Here is a 24,134-nt window from a genome sequence, read left to right as displayed (position 1 = left end):
TTAACCACCACCTGAAGCTACCCAAGGTCTCTCTCAACAAACACCACAGGACAGGTATTTGGTAAAAGAGATGTATATTTATTCACTTTACAAAGAGGGTGGTATTTAGTTGCAACAGCTCCATTTATAGACAAATATATTATTGTACATTATAGTGGTGAATGGCTCAAACCTTTACCTTGTTTTGCTCTTAAAAACGTGTTTGCACCACTTCAGCTTCCGTTAGCTGAGTAAATAGCTGTCCTTGTTCTGCCACTGAAAGATTAAAAATCCGTAAGAAAGGTATAGCTCTGTGCTATGTATTCACAAGCATTCACCTTCTCCTTTCCCTGTGCCACTCCCCTCTCCCCACCCAACTCAACTTGGTCTGGCCTCTGGGTTAGCATTAAACTTATATACAGCCTAGATTAAAACAAAATTAGGAGCTAGTGATAGTTCTAATGTCCTTTTAAAGCACAAGAAAAGTCATTGATTTACACATATAAAAGTCTTGAGTTCAAATTTGTTAAAAAAGAAGGAAAAATCCATTTTAAGTCAAGTTGGCATTTACATATTGCCAACGTATGGCTAAGCCAATGAAAGGGGGGAAAGAAAAGAATTTCAGGACAGAATTTAAATATTACAAAAATATCTTTTTTTTTTCTTTTTTCAGTTTCCTTTTTTTAAAAAAAAAAATCAGAAGGATGCCCACTTGCTATTGCTAACTGAAGCATGGAAAGAAGGTACAGACAAGTTGTCTTTGATCCTTGAATATTTGAAACAAATTCAATGTAAAGCTGAACCAAGTTTCCCACACAAACAGCGGTGGCAGATTTATTTCACTTGAGATACAAATGCATGTCCACATGACAGGCATAATCTGACCAGGAGGTGGAGGAAATGTTTCTCTAAGTAAGCGCAGGGAAGGAGGGCGAGAGAAGGCTGGCACAGTTAAACATTCTGGATTCAGAAATGCAGTGCCCCACAGGTGCCTCTGCACACAGGCTGTGCAATGCTCTGCACTCCTGATATGCAAGTACAGCATCTTTCAGCAACAGGATCCAGAATCAAAGAGCTTGGTGGCCCACTTGTTCAAACTGCTAAAATTACTCTTTCGTGCTGTTACTCTTCTTCACTTTCATTTTCTGGTTCCAAATCAGAATCACCGTTGATTTCCTTTTCAACAGTCATGTCTTGTTCATCAGATTGCTCCTCTTTTTCTTCATCTTCATCCCAGTTTTCCTGGGGGAAAATAAAACAGAAAAAATGTTTGAGCCTTTGTCAGTCACACTATTTCTGCTACAAGCAAATGGGAGAAGATCTGGTCCAACTCCACTTACATCAGAGTCTTTATCTGCAATCATCTCATCATCTGAGCCTTCCTCCTCTGAGGACTCTGCAAAAAGAAAGCAATCTCTCAGTCTGGGGAACAGGCTTTAAAATGTCATTGTACAAACAAAGTCCAGTCCCACCTGCTGCCAAGTGTTCAAACTGTGCTACTTCCATACCAAAACTGACTCTACCTGGAGATGAGGTAACCAACACCAGTTAAGAGCAGGTCACTCCTGTTACCAGTACACAGGTGAAGATGCAGCAGGAAAAAAGCCAAACTGGAAGTACACACTCACACACAAGGAATCCTCTACATTGATGTCCTGCTGACTCAAACACAGCAGTGCCTTCACTGTATCTACCTTAACACAAGGGCAGGTAACATTAGAAATTTTAGGTTACCAGATAAGTTAAAGAAGCACACTGGATTTCCGATTCATTGATTTCTTTATTTGTGAAGCAAGGCTGAGAGGGAATTAAAGGAGATAAAAGGAAGGCAAGGAAGGAGTAATTAATTACAAGATGTCTACATCATTACCCACTGATTTTCCTGCCATGGACATCTCACAAAACCCCTCAATCTGAAGACTGTACACTGTAGATAAGCAGATGTGCATGATGAACAGCCATCAAGTGTGGGCTGTCATGTGAATTCAGGAGATGAGCTACACTTAGCATACAACACTTACCATCTTCATAGACCAGCTTTGCAGTCTGATTAACCTCAGGTACATCCTGAACTGTTTGTGATGCTGCAACCTAAATGGAATTTAAAGATTAGCCTTAAATTAAATAATATATTTCAACCTTAAAAGACAACAAAACACCTAACAATGTAAATGAAACCTATGTTAAGGGTAACACACATTAAGTGCTGGTTTAAGAGCCAAAAAAGTACAAATGACAAAGTAAAATTAGAGAGGCATCTGCTGCAAAGTGACCCAGTGACTTCTATGTACTCCTCTTTCAAATTCTAGGGGTGAGCAGATCTATTTGACATGACAAAACAGTCCCAGTGAGCAGGGACTGACACAACAGTCAATTCATGGCCTGCTCTGAGCATTACCAGCATCCCTGAACAGCAGCTGCAGTAAGGTGCCCAGGACACATCACATCAGCTGCAATCCCAACAGGAAGTCAAACAACACCCCTGCACATCCCATATTATGTAGCTGAAGCTCACCTGGGTGACAAGAATGAAGAGTCTTCCATGCAGACGGGAAAGCTTTTGCAAAGTTTTTACTCTGCTCTCCATCAACTGATATAACATTCCCAGCTGAGGAATAAGGTCTGGCAACTTGGGAGAAGAGACAGATGAAAAAAAAAAATGAAGCTGTTAACAAGCACATCCCAAATGTTTTTGTTTTTTAAACTACTTTTGTATGTTTGGAACAAGCAACACTTGCTTACATTATTCTAGACAGAAGGGAGAGGTGAGGAGCCACCTGCAGCCTGATCAATTAACACTTAGCCATGTTTAGAAGTATCATCTATTTTTAAAGCATGGCAGTTCTTAGCCTCCTTCTCCTTCCCAGTCTGTGCCACAGGCAGGGGCAAAGCACTGCTCAGAAAGCTGTGAACATACACCAGTGTCAGAATGCAGCCTCAGCAATGGTGCAAGTTCTGCTACTCAGCAATGCTATAACAAATAGCAGAAAGGACTGACACTGCCCAAAGGTCTCTTTCTTAACCCAGCAAGAATCTTGCATCCATCACTTGTAAGGCAAGGCTGGACTTCAATGCCAGCTTCGGCACCCTTACCCTATAAATCTGGGCATGCCCAAGACAGCCTCAATATGAGCATTATAAGAACAAAGAAAATTTAGTTCTGTAAGATCTAGTGACACAGACTAGATTACTCTTTGGCAGTAATTTTGCTCCCTCTCACAGGTGTGACATAACCTATCTTAGTTTGACTTTGGGATGGCTATAATTATGTCAGGAATGACTGAGACAAACAATTTATCAGCAATGTGCAGTAGGCTCAGCAAAAGTGGTGTAAGCAAAGCTCTCTATACATTGATTTGGGCACTGTCATATGCAGAGAGCAGGAGAGAGATTCTTGAAGCAAGAAAATACATTTATTTAAGCATTTAAATATGGTTTTACTTCAGTGCATGGGCATGAATGAAAAACACTTACTGTGGAAAGATAGGATGCATGTACGGTAAAAACAGACTTCAGCCATCGAACCATTAGTGAGGCACTGGAAAAGAGAAATAAATTATATCCAAGAGATACTGCCTGAGAGGCATCCATTTCACATCCTAGATGCTAAATAGTTCTATATAAAGTTCCTCTTTAATTAGAGAGCAAGATAAATGCTCTCTGCAGATGGAAATGTAAAGTTTGGCTACCCTCACGAGATATGCAAGTTATTTGTTAGGAAAGGAACAGACATTTCAGTCAGGAACTAAACCAGGCAAGCTCAGGGATCTGTGCTTCTGAAATCTTTTATGGAAGGTCCAAATGAATAAAAGATCAAAGCATGAATAAAAGATCAAAGCATGCTACTTTCTTCTCCACCTACAATGAGGGAATTTAAATCTAGAAAAAATAAACTCAAACCCAAACCAACCTAACTGTCACAACTGAGCACAGCCCATCTCAACAAAGCTGTCCTTATGGCAACATAAGATAGAGGTTCTGTTATTAAACACCACATTAAGAGATGCCTAAATACATTTGATAATTACACAAGCTCTACACCTGAGAGTTATTTTATTTATTGATCAGGTCAATAATGTAAATATTTGGGGCCTTCAGTTACATTCTCAAGGTTACACACTTATTTCAGGTATCCTTTTCAATTTTTAATTTCACTTCAGCCACCCTGATCAAGCACTGCTTTAAGTGTTTAAATTCATCTTTTCACCTTCAACAAGGTGTTTTTACCTCCAGATGGTGCAGTTTTATTGCAGTTACTATGAAAATCTATCACACACATGGTAGGAGGGACCATAGCACACACAGGAGAAGTTTTAGGTGAATTGAACTGTAGCTGAGCTGTCTCTTACCTGTATGGGTTGCCTTGCAATCTCTTTGTAAGCTAAAAGGACAAGAAAATCCAGTCAGCAATAAGTACAAACATGATGAGTTTAAAACCCCAACACGAGATCATTTGACAGCCCCAATACTGGGGCAGAAAGTTCTCCAGGCATTTGAAGTATGCTGGAATTAACCACTGCCAGGCTCCAGATAATTACACTGCTGGCTCTACCACCCTCTAACAGGTTACCTGCAGAAGCTGGGTTTCAGTATTACCAAGAAAGCTGGAGCTTTTAACATGCAAAATATCCACTGAAGCTTAAACCTGGCAGGAATAGGCAGGAGGAAACCTCTTACTTTTCATCTCTGTTCATCTGCTTAGTAGAGCAGTTACAGGGTGGAAAAGTTGGGGAAACAAGTGAAGGAAGTATCAGGTAATGGCCATTTCACACAACAAATCTCAGGCTTGGGAGAAAACAGTTACACAAAGGTCTGACCATCCACTGAGATTATAGAGCTAAACATTTGCCCTTAGATTCCCTGACAAAGGTCCCAGGGAAGAAACACAGCAACTCATTAACATAAGCCTAAGGAGGTGCTGTAAGACCAAACATTCAGCACCAGGTTATCTGCATATTCAGTTAAGATCAGTACCATTAAAAAAATTTAATCTTATTTGTGGTCAGCACATTAAAATAGAAATTAAAAAGGAAATTGAACCATTAACTTATGCAATAGAGCATCATTCACACAACTAAGCAACTAAGCAATGTTTGGTTTAAAAAAGTAATGTCTAGTCAAGGCTAATCATTAAAGTATTTCTGTCCAAATAAAAGGTTTATCTAATATCACTGAATAAGCAGTTCAGAAGCCAAACCCCTTTTAAAATTTAAAAGTTTTAAAATTACTACTAAGTGATGTTCAAAGTTTAAGTACAGCAAAATGGACTTGCTGATGCTTCAAATTATCATCCATGTTAGTAGTTGAAAAGAAGATGTAATGGTGATTGTTTGCCATGGGCTAAACAAGCTTTTGCTTAATCTCTTCCCTTTCTTTTCCCACATAATCATTTAAGATAGTAATACACTATCTAATGCTCTGACAGTAAGCTTTGACAGTGACACTTGGTCATTTGGTTAAGCTTAGCCAGCAAAGATAAGAAGTGAATCAGGGATAAATTAAGAAACACTTCAGTCCTCTTATGGCACCAAACTAATTTCAAAAATAAAGAGCCATATCCTGGATTTTAGTAGCTGGAAGGCAAATCACATGTAGCTTGTATGACAGTACAAGAAGTGCAGGCTCTCTTACCTCATGCAGTAGTGGAATGACAGCGTGTATAGGCATTCTGGCTACTGTGTTCTTTACTATATTTTCTTTCCTTGTGTTAAGCACTTTCTGTTAAAATGAAAAAATATGATCAGAGAATAATTCAGCATTAATATGTGTATGGGCAACGAGGAAAATCAAAAATTCCTGCCTGTATCTCTCTTCCTACTCCACTACTTTTTGTGCTGAGGATAATGAGTGAAAGATTAGCTATGAAAAGGAGTTTCATTTTCCAAGTCAGGTACAATTAACAAAGTCAAGGCACTCAATAAACTCATCTAAAACAATCTAGCACTGCCTCTAGTCCACCTGCCTCAAGTTAAAAATCATGCATTACAGGCACATGAAAATCTCCCTTGGTATTTTCTGACTTCCATAAACAAATGCCTTTCACTAGCAACTGTGACAAGAAATTTCTGTTCAGCATCAAATTCCTAACAGTTCTCTGCCCTAGTACTATTATGTCCAAATGTAAAGATAAGCTTTTCAAGTGAAACTTGTCATCAATTCATTTTTCAAACAGTACCTGCCTGAAAAATGCACCCTCAGGAGACTAGGCACAGATTATGCTCCAGTCCAAGCTAAAGGGAGCAGAGGTGCATTGGTAGCACCATTTGTAAAACATCTGAACTGTGACATAACAAATTTATCAAAAACAAAGTGCCTTAAAGATCAGGGACTGACTCAGAAAGCAAGGCAGGTAGCAAGAAAAAAGTAACACCAATTCATAATAGCACTGCCTTGAGCAGCAAACCAGCAAAAAGCAGCTGAGAGAATCAACAGGCTCTGAACTGTTCAGCCTTCCCTGCTTTCAGGGAGGCTCCCCACCAGTCCCAGTGCACAGACTGAACAGCACACACTGAGCTTGCAAGACTTACATTTAGGATTTCTGCATCATTGCTTTCCAAGCCCTGGACCAGCAGCACAGCAAAGCTGTCTGTTTGGGGAAGGCCACCGGGAGTCTTGACTTTGCTCACATCAATATCCAATGCCCCAAGGCGCTCCTCGATGCTCTCCTGCAGAGGGGAAACAAGGCAGTGCTGTGTCAGAGTGATTTCTCACAAGTGTCAGCTGAAAGCAAAGTACCTAACCTGGAGCATTCTCACTAGTTCTGCTGGAGAAGAACACAAATTTTGTGTGTTTTTTTTTAATGTACTGACAGAAGATAGCATGAGAAAACAAAGGCAGATGAAGTTTTGGCTGAAAAGCACTAATCTATCTTGGCATAGGCAGCAACAAGTGTGTGACAAAGTTCTGCAACAACCTGGCAAAACCACAGGCAAGGCATAGAGGGCTTGAAAGAAAGAAATGTTTTGAGAAGGGGGAAGTCTCTTTCATATAGAAAGATGGTAACATTAACCTTTCTTCTACAGCAAACAAAGCAAATCCAAGTTCACCTAAAGAAGGTATAACGACAATTTGTGATTCTAGTCTCTCCAGTCTTGCTGAGTTTGAAATAAGAAGCCTTTTACCTCTGTCTCTCCTGGTTTCCTCTTGTTCTTCTTTTTCTCCTTTCCCAGGGCTGGAGTTTTGACAGCTGTACTATGTCCTGGAATGCCAGGTACTAGAACTTTGGCCTCCGAGTTCACCACAGGTGTCTTTACCTGGCACACAGAAAGAACCACATTTGCATGAACTGCTGGCATCCTGAGCTTTCTTCCCATTTAAAATATGGATTTTATTCTGCAACTCTCACACATATGGTAAAACCAGCCTGACACAACCCATTTTCTTGACATGAATATTAGGCAAATCCAAAACATATTTAAGAGAATTAATAACCTCAAGAAACAGACAGTTACTTTTCATAATTAACTAAAGCAATGGTCTCTTGGGAATAACCTGTGAACCACTTTTCTAACAAGCCTTTGCTGTAACATTCACAGAACTGTTTGTATCAAACAACATTTACTTGGATGTTTTGGTGGCAATAGATAGATACCACCTGTGCTAACATTCAGTTCCATAAAACCACATGCAGATTAATTCAGCATCCACTGGAATGCAGTAACTGACCAAGAAAAGCAACAAGATGTAACAGCAAAAGGTAGTCACTATTCTCTTCAATCCCAACCCTTCTCTTCTAGGGATTGCTCAAACACAGAACTCAGTTGCCTGAATTAGGCTGTGACCAGTGACAAAAAGAGACACCTTAGTTTATACCAAACAAGCTGAGGTACCACCTTCAATGAACACAAAGGAGGTGGAATTTTGTATTTAACAACCAAATGCTCCCCTGACTCACAGAGAATGTAGAATATCAAAAATGCATTCTCTGCTACTTCCAGAACACTTCTTTAAACCACAGCACTTATATCCAGGCCTTTATAAAAGTATAATCTACTATACTGAGCAAAGCAACTTCCAATTTCCAAAAAGTTGATTTTCTGCATCGAGAATTTTACCACAGAACACCAATGGTGATAAAATACTCTGCCCTTAGCTCACCACACTCATCACTGACCTTCTCCCCACAGGGCATGCTCAGACAGCCAAGAGATGTGTCTTCACTGGAATTCAGCAAGAAGCGAAACCAAGATGGGTATCATCACTGCATGCCCTGCACCTGAGCCCTGCTACCCACCAGCCCCAGGACTGAGTAATCAGCACAAAACCCTGCCTGGCTGATGGAGCAGCAGCTCCAGTAGATAACTGAAGGGTCAGGAAAACAGCACTGTCTGCTCACTTCGCTGGAATTTCAAGCATTTCAAATCTTCAAGGCCTTGAATATGCACAACGTTTAAGAACTTTACAGCCTGTCTCTAAACACCCAGGAGATCCTGCACGAGAGAACGCACTGCCAAGCGGCCTCAGTGGACACTGCTGCCATGCAAGTGCCAAGCTCACATTCCCAGGTCCCTGTGAGCAGGAACACACGAAGGCCACACCAAGAAAGAGCAAAAAGGACTTGCCCATTAAGGCTCCACTACTTTTCATTTAGACTCTAAAACAAAGTCATCCCACCTTCACCCCAAACCATCAGGGTCAAAGAGGTTGTACAAACCAACACACTCCAAGGGAAGGACTGATCTGAGGCAGGAAAGCCACACCAATCAGTCCTGTCTCTCAAGCAGATCTGCTGAGTTACAAGAGGGCCACTGCGTGCTCTTGCACATACCAGGGCACACAGGAACCATGAAGATCTCTTTGCCCACACCTGCTACATCTATTGCTACCTCTGCAGCTCTGAACAGGTCCATCCAGAAATTCAGTCTCATTTTAAGAGAGCAGTGAATATTACCTGCTTCGTTTCTGAAGTAAAACAAGAGAAGCAACAAAACCCACACTTCATGCAAACTCACCTTTGTTACAGCAGCATCTGTTTTAAGTGATAACACTTTCTGGATGTCCCGTACCAAACATATGTGGGGTTCACTGGTGTTCAAAGACTAGAAGGACAGGAACAAAACCAGTTAATATATTTGACACTCACACCTGTGATTCATTATGCTACTGAAAAATGAGAACAAATTCCAATGGTATAAGTTAGAATTAATGTTTTTTTCACTCTAGAACAGCAGCTCCTTTGCATATCTCCCTTTTGTTAACATATCTCTATCCTCTCAAGGACATTTACACAGGTAAACTGGAACTGTATTAAAACCAGTTTCAAGGGCCTAACTCAGCAAGAGCTGAAATGGCAAGAAACAGTCAGCAATGGCATCAACCTGCACTCCAACTAAAAAAATGGAAGAATGCAAATTGCCTTTCCAAACAGCCTGGGGGCAACAGTCACAGCTCCCAAAACAAGGGCAATGAATATGTTTTGTATGCTTATATCATTTCAAAAAGTACAAATAAAACCAGTAAACCCAAAAATTTCTCCAACTGGAAGCAGCATGCAGTGGATATTACAGAATGCAAACCCCCTCTGTTAAGTTTTACATACCACTTTCTCTATGACGGGCTGTAAGGCGTTTCCATACACCAGCAGCAGAGACTGTTTGTCTGTGCAAAATGCAGCTGCTAGAATAGGGACTGGCTTTGGTGTGGAGTCCCCATCCCCAGGTGTTGCTATCTGAACAGTACAGTTTGATGTTAAGGGTTTTTTGCAATAACTGAAAAAAAAGAGAAATCAAAAAATGTCAAGATGTTCAGCTTGAACACTTCAATATCTTGCACATTTAAGCATCATTCATTAGCAGGTCCTCAGCAAACTCGCCATTTTACACCTTTTACATATGGCTAAGATGAGGCACAGACACAAAAAATCTGGGTTAAAAGCCACACATAATACCAAAGTGCAACACAGTTCCCAACAAGTGAGTGCTTCAAAAACATGCCCAGTAACCCAAGGCAAAGAAGCAGCTGGAACCTGGTTCACAAGCATTTATAAGAGCTTAAAGGCAGCAGCACAATAAAACTGAGCTTTGCCTTGCAGTAACCCCAGACCTCTCCCAAAGACACCCTCCAGGTGAATCCTAACTTACCCATTCAAGATATGTTCAAATAAATGCAACTGCCCATCTCTGCACACAACTGCTAACTTCACAGGCTGAAAGAAGGCACAGTGAGAGAGTTTCATTAGATCAAAGAAAAACCCTCCTGGAAGTTCAGGACATCAAGAGACCCCCTTCTGGAAGTTTAGGACATCAAGAGACAGCTGTATGGCTACAATTTCAACTTTTTCAGTATTTAAGAACATTACACTAAATCTGAAAAGAAGATCAAAGATGTAATCACTCAGGAACACTCAGTACAAGTGTTAGAAGATTAATAAAATAACTCACAGCTGTACTTTATCACTAGTAATATGCACTGAGTTAAACAGTTTGCACAGTAGCAGACACATGTCTAGAGGCTCAGCTCTGCAAAGGCACTGACTCTGTGAATAAGCTTAGAGAAAAGAAACTGAGAGGACTCGTCTGAGAAACTAAATGACAGGGGTACATTACTGAATACTCTCCAAGACATGCAGGAAGAGGGAACTGGAAATATATATAAAATACAGCATGAAATACTGCTCTGAGAAAAGGAATTTAAAGGCAGCAGGACAAAAACGTTTTAAATAATTATGGGAACAGTTTGTGAACGTGTTTCACATTCACACATTTTTCAAAAGGCAACCACTTTGAAAGACTTATGCTGTTAAAACTGAGAGACTTGGCAAATGTACACTGCTACTTTAACTCATTCAAAGCTAGTTAATTCCAAATGCAGTTACACTGCCAAAAACATTTGAAATCAGAAATAAATCAGGACCATACCCAAACCAGATTTTTAGAAATAATTTATTTTGTGTTTTTCTTTGCTGCCAAGTTCTAACAACCATTTTAATTACTAACTTGTTCTAAATAGAAAGCAACTGACATTTCTGCCATCATGAAAAACGTTTCTGAAAAAAGCCCACTGAATTTGAAGTTAGTAGCTTTGAAAAGGAGCATTTCAAACTACCAGCTTTATAAATGCACCTGTAAAAAATATTCTTAGACCCATGGATTGGTATTTGGATCTCATCTCTGCATAACAGAACCCAAAAACAAACCAAGCCTCTTTCTTTACACCCTTAAAAGGAAACTGATGTGGTAAGTGAAAACTGTTGAACATATTTGTTTACAACCTATTGCTCCTACCTCTTCTTTGACTTCAGATACAGTCAGGTCCACAAAAGTTGGTTCATCTGTTACTGTGAAAGACATCACAGCATTCTTTTCTTTCCTATCTGATCTGATCTGCCTGGAAGACACAAAAAACAATACATTATTTACCAGAGCACAAATAGCATCCTCTGCACCAGACAAGCATTACAAAGCCTATAAATCACTAGTAAATGTGGTGGTATCTCCTATATCCAAAAGCACCATGCTGACATTTCAGTGTTCAGCTTAGAAAATAGTCTAAGAGCAAAGTAATTCCTAAGAGAAACTGAGCAAGAAAACTGCATAAACCTTACAAGAAGTGCAAAGAACAAGTTTATTACACAATATGTTCTGGCACACACTAGTGATACAAATGGCACCTGGAAGCATGCTCAGACACAGCCAAGGAAAATCTCGTCTTCACTCAACAATCAGTGAGTCGAAACCACCAGTAAAGAGATCATCACTGCATTCTTCCAAAGTGCCCCTTCTGCTTTACCTTGTTAAATCACCATCACTGGATGGCTCTATGCTCAAAATGATCTGTCACAGATGATGAAAAGCTTACATACCACACACTCAATAATCGGTCGTGTATAGCTCCAGACAAGAAGTAAAGTCCTGTAATTCCATCAAAGGGTTTACTCTCATTTGTAGGTTTCACTGTGGTAAACATTAATGATGACACTGATGTAGCATGGCCTGTGAAATGCTAAGAGAAAAAACAGGATCTTTCCATGATTGTTGTAAGCAGTCATATGGCAGAAATCAAAACATTAGTTAACAAACATTAGGAGAGATTCAAGCGTTACTAAGTCAACAAAGACAGCTCAGTGGTTTGTAACAAGTGATCAGTTCCCTTGCATTTCTGTACATCAAGGAAGCTTTTTCTGACCTGCCAGATATTTATCAACATTTTAAAACTTAAATGGGAAATCAAAGGCAAATTCAGCGGGACGAAATCCATGCAAAAGAAATGGCATCCACCTGTACTGCTGTAACTGTCACAAAGCATTCCCCTCTGCCCCCCCAGCTTTCCACTTCAGCCTTTCCAATGGAACTAAATTCAATTGCATTCTCAACTTAAACAATGGACACGTGTGCTGACACTAAACTTGGGCAACACACCACCCCCAAGGGCCCCCCAAAACTGGCTCTTCAATCTACTTTTGCAAATATTGTGATTTTGGTCATTCTAGATTGCAGACATACATGGTAGCTGCCATGTGCCAGCAAGCCCACAGTAACAGCACATGTGACACACTCACCTGACAGGAGATTCAGAGACTATCCCTGTCCTGTCTGCTAGCAGGCAAGAGAACACGGCAGCATTCACGGATCAGCTAAAGCATGGCCATTTGCTCAATGTCTGAGCCCTGCTCAGGGAACAATAAGGAGTTGCTCCTATGCCTTCCAACTGTTTCAACAGCAAAACTGATAATGCCATCAGTTACATGAAGTTTAGCAAGGAAACTCGAAGGCTTTGTGGAGGGACTCATGATAAAACCCATGCCAGCAATAACTGACACAGTGGTGAACAGAGTTCTCCTGACAGAAGGGTATCAGACAGGGACCCAGTTAAAAAGAACAGCATCCATCATTTTCCTACAGCCTTGAGAGAGGATGCTGGCAGCATGCTCAGAAACAAAAATTTTATGTCCTCATTCAGTTCTCAGCAAGTGGAAGCCACAGTTTAGGGTACCATCACAGCAATCCCAACACTGCTAATTGTATCCTCACACACAGTGAAATGTTTTAGATGTCTGATGAGGAAACACGAGGTAGACAGTGTCACCGATCAAGAAGGGCATTTATTTGCACCTAGTTTAACAGAGGTACTTACTCTGTAGACTTCTTTGGTCTCCAAGTCCCACAGTTTTATAGTTCTACCAGCTGACAGCAGCATTTTTCCATCTGGACTGATGCATAGACAGGTGACACTGCTATTGTCGCCTTTCCACTTACTAGAGTTTGGATGGAGTTTTTGTACAAAAGGAGAAAGATGGAGAAATAGAAAAAACAGTATTCATTAGGAAAATCTCAAAACCACTGTGATGGAAAATTTAAGCTAAAATTTAAAAAACAGTGATTTAAGCAGTCAAGAAGTCAAAGTTATTCTGCTTCTGCATTTTGCTTTCAAATTAGTTTACAAAAAAATAAAACTCAAAAATATGAAGTTATTCAATCCTGAACTGCTGACTTTTTTAACACTTGCTTACTCTGTTCTGAATTCTTCTCCAAGTTGTCTATTTCTGAAATTAGGGCAAGAAGAGCCATACCATTTTCAAGACTTCTCTATTCACCAACTCATTCAAAAAAGTCTCCTCAACACTAAAATTCAGAGTTTCAAAGCCTGTTCAGTTACTGACCCTCCTCCTCCCAAGTCTCGGAAGCCACTGACAATAATAAACTTCACCTTAATATTTTGATTGTAAACAGCCTTCCTGGAAACATTTCTAAATAACTTTCACATGCCCAAGAAATTCCTCTTCTGTTTTCTAAAACAGGGATCATTTATTGTATCACCTTTGATAGAAGCTGAAAATTTTACAGCCCACAATTGTGGACAACATTGCACCTTACAGAGAGTATGACAAGATTCTGTATTCTCTACTGAAGAAAAGATCATGACTTAAGAATTTAAACCACTTATTAACGTAAACCAAGAAGGTATTTTTAAATGTACTAAAAAGATGAGTCTAAACTAGACTTCAGAATATAAAGTACAGCAAAAATACCTTGGTTTGCACTCTGGATACTCTTTATGTAATTTTTACAGGAAATAGTTTTAAACAGGATCTCGTAAAGGACATGTCTAGAATTCCTCTAAATAGTCAAGAGTACTTAAGACATGCAAAAGCTACAGACTGACAAGTCATTCAGAATGTTTCAGTCTATCTCTCTACAACACCTTGCTTTGCCTCTTCAGTGACTCTCTCTTCCCCAACAGGTTGTCCCTCTGCCAGAGGTTTCATGTGTGCTGCACACACCTCCTGAAGTGGCCCTATGGAGTACTCCTACAGCAGCAGGTGTCAATTCCCTTCCTAGCAGTCCATACCTCTATAGGAACACGTCTACAAGCCTGCAAATCAAATTTAAAAAATTTTAATACCACTTCTCTACCCCAGGAGCAACCATCCTGATTTCTCTGTGGGTTGCACAAATATCAATTTCTGGGTCTTGACAGGTGTTGAGGAATGCGGGCACTCTCATGTGTACATTGGGTGTGAGCAATTGATGTGAATAATTTGTTCCTTCTGGTATGCAAAACTTTAGGAGAACTGATTTCTTCTACTCTTTCCAAATTGAGTTACCTTACCTATGACTTGTAACATTAACACAGAAAATTTTCATGTAAAAACCATGATGTTACATTGCTCATGTACTTTCTATCTATACACTCTGGGAATGATTTTCTGTTGTCATCTTTAAAATTAAAGAAGACAATGCTTCAAATTACATTTCATAACCACAGTCCCCCCACTCCATGGTCCCTGGTATGGGAGGGGGCAGAGGGAAACATCCAAGAGGTATGGCAGCAAAAATTCTCCTGGGAAAGCAGCATGGCTGGGACCCATCTCCAGTACTTGTACATGAACACACACACTGTTGGATACAAACAGGGTGAATGAGACATCCATGGGCAGCTTCAGAGCTTTGATCTCACTGCATTCACAAAACAACAATGGGATGCCTTGCAAGACAAGGACCTTTAGAAAGGCACTTCAGCAATGACAAGCCAGGAAGGCAAAAAGAAGAGAGGTTTCTCCACAGAGAAGTGCAGCACAAATGCATGGAACATTCCTTTGAAACAGGGAAAGAACACAAATGCATAGAATAATCCAGGAAACAAGAGGACCGGTCATACAACAAATCCACCTGGAAACTATGTCCAGGCACTGAAAGGTCAAAAAGTCTCTGAGCACATCCAGCATAGAATTACAAATCATGTCTAACCAACCTGATTGCCTTAATGAGACAATCTCCTTGGTTGATGAGGAGAGACACATTAAGTTGTCAAAAGCATTGCTGAAGCCAAGGTCTCACATATCCCTGTAGCCAAACTGGAGATCTATAGCCTGAATGGATGGTCCCTAAGGAGAGCAGGATCAGGCTGCATCACTGAGCTCAAACGGCTGTGATCACTGCTATGAAGTCCAGCTGGTGTTACTCCCTCTAAGGACATCCCAGTAGTGCTTAATATTCTCTATAACTGCCCCAAACTCCATTAATGATCTCAGGACAGAATGCACACATAACTTCACACTCAATCCCAAATTAGGGAGAGCAGTTGATATCCTGGAGGACAGGGCTGCTACTCAGGGGCATCTCAGCAGGCCTGAGAAGAAACAGGCTGTCAGAATCTCAAACCTGAAGAGGACAACATTAAGTCCTGCAGGTTGGGGACAAAGAGCTAGAAAGGAGCTTTGAAAAAAAGAGACTTGCAGTCCTCACAGTACAGCTGAGCAGGAGCAAGCAGGGAGTCCTTGCGGCAATGAGCTCAGCTGGGGATGATCTGTATGATCTGCACTAGCCAGAGTGCTGTCAGCAGGTCAGTAACTGGGACCCCTCTGCTCTGTGCAACTCCTGGAACTGCACCTGAGCACTGCATTCAGGGGGACAGGACACAAAGTCACTGACATGGTGGAGTAAATCCAGCAGGGGGCCACGAGGGCACCTCAGGGACTAAAGCACATAATGGAGGAGGGAAAGGTGAGGGAACTGGGTGTGCTCAATTCTGACAGGGAAGGCTGGAGGGGGATTTTACAGCCATCTCCTGCTACTTTATATGGGTTCTCAACATAATACAGCCTAAATATCTCTTTCCTAGGGATACCAAAGAGGCTGCTGATGAGGGGCTGCCTGCAGTGCCTGTGCCAACCTTAATAAAACCACCAGCACTGCAGTAATAACCAACAGTGCAAAACATCACAAAAAAAGAAATAACATCAAGAGAAGGATCAATGGGCCATCAGTAGGCTTTTACTGAAGAAAAGGAACCAGGATGTTCATAGAAATCCTGGATTCTTCTTTAAAGTTTAAGAACAATTTGACTTTATTACAGAAGAAAATAACTGCCTACACCAGACATTTTGTTACTCTGCACTAAGCTCAGTTTTGCTCAACAGTACTTTTAACAGTAGCAGCCTGCTCAGACAGCCAAGTGGAAGTGTCCCCACTGCACATCAGCAGCAAGCGAAACCAAGTGGGTTATCATCACAGCAAGGCCCTTTGAGCAAAGCTGGGTGCATGCAGCAGGTTCTACTGGAATGAGATCTTCCAGTATCTACTCAAGGATTTTTTCTAGAATTTAGATTTTTCAGCATTTAGTGGGACTTTTAGTCTTTCAGTGTCTAAAACTAAAAGTTAACATGGAGGGATCCCAACCCCTCTCAGAACAGTTTGATCTAGCCTTTCCAATTCACAGAGGAAGATACCTAACTATGACAACTATGCTTTCATTCCTTAATAAAACCATTTCTGATCTCAGAAAAATAACAGCCAACAGTCACTTTGTCGGCATGAAGCCTGGAAAGCAGAGTGCAGCATTTCCAAAACATGCATGGGAGAAAACACACAAAAGCAAGAGTAAAGAAATGCAAGTGAAAAGCAGCACCACTCACCACTTTACTTTGCAGGTCTGTGTGTTCCATTCCACAATGTGTTTGTCATCTGAACAGCTATACAAGCAGCAGCTCTCTTGATGCCATCTCACACAGTTTACTCTACTGTCATGACCACCATCCTACAAAAGATAACACAGGGTGAACTCACTGGAGTAGTCTTGACAACCTGTCCACACCAACTATGTGAACAAGGTGCTTTTGAGAGCTAAATTCCAATCACTGGCATCTTAAAGAGTGTGTGTGATTTTAAAGAACATACATGACAGTTATATAAATTAAAGATATTTCATATTTTGGTACATACACATAAGTATTTTGGCTTGGCTTATACAGCCTAGAGGAGAAGAGACATTGTCTACAGTTTCCTCACACAGGGAAGCAGAGGGGCAGGCACTGACCTCTTCTCTCTGGTGGACAGTGACAGAACCAAAGGGAATGGCAAGAAGCTGTGTTGGGAAGGGGGGAGCCAGGATGGATATTATGAAAAAGTTCTGCAGAGGCTCCCCAAGGAAGTGGTCACAGCCCCAAGCCTGCCAGAGCTCAAGAAGCATTTAGAGCATGCCCTCAGGTGCACATGTGACTCCCAAGGCTGTCCTGTGCAGGCCATGTAGAAGACAGTCCATAAGATAATCTGATGTGTGTGTCTCAAACACTGACAGCCAGACTGCCAGGGAGCCAACCAAGGACTGCTGGTAAGAACACACTGTGGGAAAGAACAGGACATGGCTGGAGATGGGGGCATGCAAAGGAAGGGCAGCACTTTGCTGGTCCAGCCTTGTTCTGGCTCCTGATGATCAGCACAGCACAAGCACAGGAAAGACTCATGAACTGGGCCTGGACTGTTGACAAAAGGCACCGCCTGCAGGGTGGAATCAAAACCACCAAAGACCTCCCAAAGCCCTCCAGCCCATTTCCAGAAAGGTCTAGAGCAAACTGCACATGGTAACTAATTCTCATAGAAAGTGAGAAACTGCTTCAGGGAGGGCAGAGCTGGTCTATAAAAAATACTCCCAACATTGAACAATGGCTGCCCCTGGACACCCCTCAGCTGGTTTGATGCTGGAGCCAGGACTGGTGAGTTTTCTTTCTTCATTCCTTCCTTTCTCTCTCTCTTCTCTTTTGTCCTACTCCTTATTCAAAACCCACTGCTGTGCATTTATATTAGAAGACACCAATTTCCATGCCAAGTGTATAATTCACTGATACAACTTTATAGATTTTGTGGAGCCTGTGTCTTTTGTCATTCCTTTTTGACCACAAGCACCTACACACCTGCACGATCCTTTCAGTTTCAGGGTGGGATGCTACTGGACAGGAGACCAATTTTGTAGATCCCTTCCAAAAAAAAAAAAAATTGTCTTGCCTGCTATTTTCATACACACAGCCAAACAAGGCTAACTGTGCAAAATCTGCTCAAAGATTTCAGTCTTAGATGCTGAAGTCATCTAAGTGCCTCCTTCCTTAAGGGCACTCAGAGGTGAGTAGCCTTCCTTCCCTTTGTATTAGCATACACTAATCATACACAGTCATCAGACCAGAGGACCCCTTAAGCAGTATCACTTCTCTTAACAACTAAAATATCTGCAGCTCCAAATATAACCCTGAAATGAACATATTTAATGGAGTCTATTTCACTATTTGGATTGTAACAACCTGCTCAGATTACTCTCAAAGGTATTGATGCAAATGAGCTTTGAGCAAGACAAACTACAATGCAGCAAGATATTCTTTCAGTAAAGATAGCTGAAAGTAACATCTCTTATTTTAACAGGAATAATCTTTTAATTCAACCTATATGTAAAAAGCAAAGTACTCATAAAACCTGCTGTCTTCTACAGAAAGAGTGTTTTCAAACAAACTACAACTACACTTTTCAAACACAGTTCTTCCATATGATGGAGTTGATATTCATTAGTTACTGTCATTTGCATGCATCCTAACTCTCAGAAATAACTGCTTTCTCTAAATTCATGTATGTTTATCACCCTACTACAACTTTTGAGTTCAGAAGCAAAAGTATACCCCAAGTATCTCAAAAGTATTGCACAGCCTTTCTTATGGATTTATTTTGCTTGTTATGTAACCCACAACTAAAATGGAGGCTTGGGAGTTTGGAAAGGCAAAATTCAAGTCACTGTGTATTATTCAAAAAAGATCATGTGCTGAGAGAGCTTAAGAGCTTCCACACGGGAGGTAAATTTACAGAAGAGTCCACCAATGTGACACCCTCCCAAGCATTGATGAGTTCTCTGTCCTTCCACAATGTCATGCAGGAACTGAGGGTATGACAGTCCCAGCAAGGATTTAACTCTCCAGTGAGGAATTTCATCATTACTGTTATTTTAATGGAAAGCAGCAAATCCATGGACAGTGTTAAGATGTTGCACTAACTTAGAAACCAAGATTTTTTTGGCCTAAACTGACTGAAACCATTAGTGTTTGGTAGCATGTGATGAAGAGTGCAATACTTACTAGCTTGCTCTGTAATTCTCCTTTTACTGTGCTGTACAACAAAATGCTACCAACTGCTGTACCAATAGCCAGGATATCTAACTGCTTGTCCACTTCTCCTCCAACTTCAGACTTTCGTTTTTTCCTCTGGGGGCCATCCTGGAAAACCAAAAGAGAGAAACTGAAATACATCAGTCTGCCTGGCTAATCTCAAGTGTTAAAGCAGAGGGAAGAAAAACCTTAAGAGAAGTCTGAGATCCAGACAGCCTGCACAAACACCACTAAGATAATGAACACTGAAGTGTACACAATCCTTGAAACTCATCTTGTACCTCCATGAAAAAGGGCAACAAACTTGCTATGAGTCAGCTGGAAACACCTGGTATGGAACATTTTGCTACCATCCCAACTACATGCATGTGGGGAAGAAAAAACACATCGAAGTTTTTTACAAATTTCCTGTCCCAGAGGCAGAAGTGAAGATTAACACATTCAGAACACTTCATCCACAAAATGGAAACACTTGATTGTGATCAATTTATTTTTTTCTCAAAAGGGTCTTGCAAATCTGAAGCATTCATATGCTCCTTGAAAAGAAAGTACTACCCCATCCACAGAGGGAAGTGACTGGGATTCAGAGGAAAGTGCTCTGCCCAGGTCCTGCTGTCTGCACCAGAGGGCCTCAGATGATCAGGCAATTCCTGAGTCTCCACACTCTTGCTCTGCAAGTGCTGTCAGCCACCTCAAGGAGGGATTTCACTTTGTGTCCCTTAACCAAAAATGTGAGAATGCAGATCACTGAGAAGGGAAGAAGGAATAAAACTGGTTCTTAAACACATGAAACTAAAATAAAGAGGGCAGAAGAAGTAATCATATTCATTCTCACTGGGTTAATCACTAATTGCACACACACAAATAAAAAAATTTTAAAATTGTCCAAGGACACGAAAAGAAAAACAATCACTATGAAAAAAATCACTATGAATGCCACTGATCAGTTTTTAAACTGGACCTTGGTAAGTCTCCTTACATTTCTTACATCACAGCAAAGCATTCTCTCCAATTTAAAAATTACACACATGCTAATGCTTCCTCTGCACAACAGATCTATTTTCACTGACAAGCAGCCTGAAGAAGCCCAAGGAGACTGATAAAATGTGAGCAAGCAGCTCTGCTCAGGTTCCATGTGGTGTAGCTCATCTGTTTTACAACACACATGACACAGTGAAGACAAATCATTTCTACTCAGGTCCAGAAATATGACAATCAGGATGTGGTAATTTTCACCACAAGTAAGATATCAAAGTTTGATAGTGAAGGATAAATATTTTGGCTCTTTGAAGCAGGATTTTCTATTCCTTCTGTATTTAACAGAGCTAACACCTTCTGCAAAGAAAAGTGTTTTGGTTTAGGCCAAAAAAACCAAAATTGCTGTAAAGATAACTTTTACATCAAAAGCAGACTATTGAGAAAAGAAATTACAATTAGGGGGTTTTGCAAGTATTTGTTTAGGCTTTATCTTTGCTGAGAAAGAAAAATACATTAATTATAAAATATTTAAAAAGTACTGAAGGATGTTTATAAAATGTAATTATATATTCTATTTATAAAATATTAAAAGTCAGATGCTGAGAAACTAATGGCAATTAATTGAAACTGCAGTCTGACATGCAAAGCCAAAGGCCACAGAGCAGAGACGCAAGTACAACCTCTGTGTTTTCAGGTACTTTTCCATCTTTTAAATAGTTTTAGCAATTAGCCCACACACCCCTGCTGCAAAGCAAGCCAAACTTAATAACAGACTTTATTCTCTTCCCCTGAATAAATCTTTCAACTAATTTTTTTTCAACCTCCATTTCAGTTTGCTATAGCAAATTTCCCTGGAACAATTCAAAGGCAAAACAGAATTCCCTCAAGTACAGAATTATTTCCAGGGTCAGGAAAAAGCAAGGGGCAGTGAAAGTTCCTCCATTTTTTTTTCCACATGCCTTTCTTTACTGACCACCCCTTATCAGCAATGTGAGGGGAGCACTTTATCAGAAAGTTCTGCACGAAGAAATGCCAGTGGAAAATTCAGACACCTGTTAACATTTGAGATGACTTGGGAAAAAAAACAACTTTAAGAACTTAAAAAAAAAATCTAACTTCTCCTCCCTACATTAAATTAGTACACAGAGCAAATGACAAGTGCCCTTAACATCCATGTGGGATTCACTTGTGGATCAGGGTCTTAAATAGAAGAGCACCTTGTTGTCATGGACAGGACAGGATAAATATCAGCTTCCTTGTCATTTGATTTCTTTTTCAGATTTATGAAAACTCAAGCTTATTTAGAAATCCTTCAACTTTGTCTGAAAAAGCACAGTGTTTTAATTAGTAGATATGGTTAAAAGAAGTTACTTGAAAAGGAACTGTGCACACATTTTTCCATAATGTTCTTCCTTGACTTGATAAGCCACTGAGACTTTCTAAACAGAAATCAGCGGCTCACATCTGAAATAAAGCACTTAGAGCACTGAAATGGGGGGAAATCTAAAGGTCTGGACACTTGACAGTGACAGAGCAGCTGTAGCTTGTTGGGAAGAGAGTGGAAGGAGGTGTTTTGGATGTTGGAGGTGCACTCCTGCACAAGGCACCCCGTGCAGCAGGAGGTGATGGAGCTGCTCACAGGAAGCACTGACTGCCACTGGAGCATCCCTGCAAAGGCAGCCCTGCATCAGCAATTCCAGAGGCTGCAGCTCCAAACGTGAGCTCTGATATTCCCCTGCACCACATGGCCTCCATGAACGTGGCAGCAGCCCAAAACATACTGAGTTTAGGTGTAATTTGGCCAAACACCATTTATAGCTGCCCACTGGCAGAGCTCTACCCCTCACCACCAGATACAGAACTGCCCAGACAGATGTCAACTCTCCAGGAACAAAAGACTAAATAACACCAAAAATACACATTTAATAAAATGGTTTTGGCATAACTATCCCTGTTTTAGTTCTACAACTCAGTGTAAGGGAAAAACCCAATGAATTTTAAAGGTTTTATGGCACAATTGTTGTAAGGAACAGTATGTTTCCCAGCTCCACTTTAAAATGGACTAGCTTTGGAGCAGGGGACAGGATTCAAACTGCTGGAATAACCAGAAAGCACTGAGAGGTGCATAAGGTTACTTTCATATAACTTAAACCAGGTTAAACTCAAAGACCTATGGGGCTTAGGAGTGTGTCTCTAGAAAAGGTTATTTTAAAAAACAGTTTTAAAAGCCCCTCAGAAACTTCCTGTGCTTGACTTATGGCACCACAGCAGCACAGTGTGTCTAGCTTAGTTTTATTTCATACAGGACAGATTAACCCCATTTCCACATGCCAGCTTCAGTGAATTTAGGAGCAATGAACCTATACAGCTTTGCAAGTGATGAACGGATTGTTTTTACTGCAAAGTTCCATGACAAAGGAACGGGTTCAGGCCACCTAAAACTGACTCTTTCTACTTCATTCCTCACGTCCTGGGAGTTTTCAAAGCTGCTCAACTGAGCAAAACAATATTGCTCTCCTTTGGCTTGATAATTGTGCTTTATGCATTTTGAAAGAGCCTGAACAGCATTTCAAATACATTGAATTGCTGATATACTGAAACACACTTTAAAAACCCCTCCTCACTTCTTATGATAAAGGGGGAGGTTCCTCATATTTTATGCAAGTTTTGCATTCTTTTTTTCCTCAGGAAATGGTACATTCCAGCTAAAGAATTATTTCAACATAAAGAAGACCAAAAGGTACCCCAGTACACACTCCAGGTATTTTCAGGTTCAGCGTTCACCTGAGGTGACGTTAACTGAACTTGATCCAGGTGGAGAACATCCAAGCACTCCCGATGCACGCTGTGAATTAAAACTACTGAGCACCTTCTTGCGGGATTCCTGGACTCGGGAAGATGAATCATAGACAGTGTAGCAGCTTGCACGGGAGTACTTCCAAGGCTAAGGAAGCGTGGAGAGATCCTGCCTTTACCGGAGAGGGAACTAAGGGGGTGCACAGCAGCTGACCCGCTCTGCAGCATCGCCTTTTCAATTACGTGCCATCAATTAACATACCTCGCTCCTTCAAGGAAGGCTTCTTCCACGCAGATAACATGAGAGACAAATGGTTTTCAACAGTCAGTGCTTCAGCCGAATTTTTGTTTTAAAAACCACAAAATTAAGCCTCCAGCGCCGCCTCCCCCACCGACACGTGAAATTTACCATAAGCAGCGCAATGCTGGGAGGGGGATCAGCTCCCCCCGCGCTTCCCCATCCCAGGGCGCGCCACACGTGGGCACCCCGCGCACCCCGGGGCCGCAGGGGGACGGGCCGGGCCGGTGCCCGAGCCCCGCGGAGCTCCGGGACCCTCACCCCGCTCCCCGGCCCGCCCGGCCACATGGCGCCGGGAGGGCGGGGTGAAGCCGAGCGGGCCGCGGCCACGCGTCAGCGCCGCTCGGGTGGCCGCCATCCCCATCCCCATCCCGCTCCTCACGCGTGCCCCCCTCCCGCCGCCTCCCCGCTCCCTCCCCGCACGCACCTTGCTGGGGGGCTGCCGCGCACCCGCCAGGGCCCAGGCCAGGCACGTACAGGCGGCGCTGAGGTGGGCGGAGGGCACGTACTCGTGCTGCAGGCGGCTGCCGGCCGTGTCCCACACGCGGAGCCGCCCATCGGGCCCGGCCGAGGCGAACAAGCGGCACCCGCGGGGAGAAAAGGCGCACGGAGGGGCCGCCATGGCGCGCGCGCTCCCCTCGCCTCTGCCCGGCCCGCCCCGCGCGGCGCATGCACCGCCCGCGTGCTCGCCCCGCGCGCCTGCGCCGCACGCCCCGATGACGCCAT

The 24,134-nt window shown here is 41.8% G+C and overlaps 1 protein-coding gene and 3 non-coding genes across 4 annotated transcripts; all 4 read right to left on the bottom strand.

Annotated features, from left to right (window-relative positions):
• Positions 1-57: 57 nt before the first annotated feature.
• WDR43 (WD repeat domain 43) lies at positions 58-24,124 on the bottom strand. Its single transcript, XM_005491465.4, has 18 exons — positions 23,836-24,124; positions 19,307-19,444; positions 16,832-16,953; positions 13,051-13,171; positions 11,780-11,919; positions 11,202-11,304; positions 10,059-10,123; positions 9,518-9,686; positions 8,931-9,017; positions 7,101-7,232; positions 6,507-6,644; positions 5,611-5,697; positions 4,329-4,360; positions 3,454-3,517; positions 2,495-2,608; positions 2,001-2,070; positions 1,320-1,375; positions 58-1,221 (listed from the first exon to the last, which is right to left on the bottom strand). Exons 1-18 carry the CDS (start codon positions 24,028-24,030, stop codon positions 1,102-1,104), a joined length of 1,953 nt encoding a protein of 650 aa, XP_005491522.1. The 5' UTR covers positions 24,031-24,124; the 3' UTR covers positions 58-1,101.
• On the bottom strand, positions 8,109-8,185 carry LOC113459833 (small nucleolar RNA SNORD53/SNORD92). Its single transcript, XR_003381402.1, has one exon. It is a non-coding gene; the product is annotated as a small nucleolar RNA SNORD53/SNORD92 (small nucleolar RNA).
• On the bottom strand, positions 11,596-11,679 carry LOC113459835 (small nucleolar RNA SNORD53/SNORD92). The gene has a single exon (XR_003381404.1). It is a non-coding gene; the product is annotated as a small nucleolar RNA SNORD53/SNORD92 (small nucleolar RNA).
• Positions 16,356-16,433, bottom strand: LOC113459834 (small nucleolar RNA SNORD53/SNORD92). Its single transcript, XR_003381403.1, has one exon. It is a non-coding gene; the product is annotated as a small nucleolar RNA SNORD53/SNORD92 (small nucleolar RNA).
• Positions 24,125-24,134: the final 10 nt, after the last annotated feature.

Source organism: Zonotrichia albicollis, chromosome 3 (assembly GCF_047830755.1).
Source record: "Zonotrichia albicollis isolate bZonAlb1 chromosome 3, bZonAlb1.hap1, whole genome shotgun sequence".
Taxonomy (NCBI): Eukaryota; Metazoa; Chordata; class Aves; order Passeriformes; family Passerellidae; genus Zonotrichia; species Zonotrichia albicollis.
The sequence above is the reverse complement of the archived record's forward strand: the minus strand, read 5'-3'. Positions and strand labels throughout refer to the sequence as shown.

Coding starts and splice junctions, on each gene's coding strand:
- WDR43 (XM_005491465.4), bottom strand. CDS start 24,030: ATGGCGGCCCCTCCGTGCGCCTTTTCTCCCCGCGGGTGCCGCTTGTTC. Junction 13,172..16,831: donor CAGACCTGCAAAGTAAAGTG/GTGAGTGGTGCT, acceptor TCCAAACTCTAG/TAAGTGGAAAGGCGACAATA. Junction 9,018..9,517: donor AGCCCGTCATAGAGAAAGTG/GTATGTAAAACT, acceptor CTGTCCTTCTAG/TCTTTGAACACCAGTGAACC.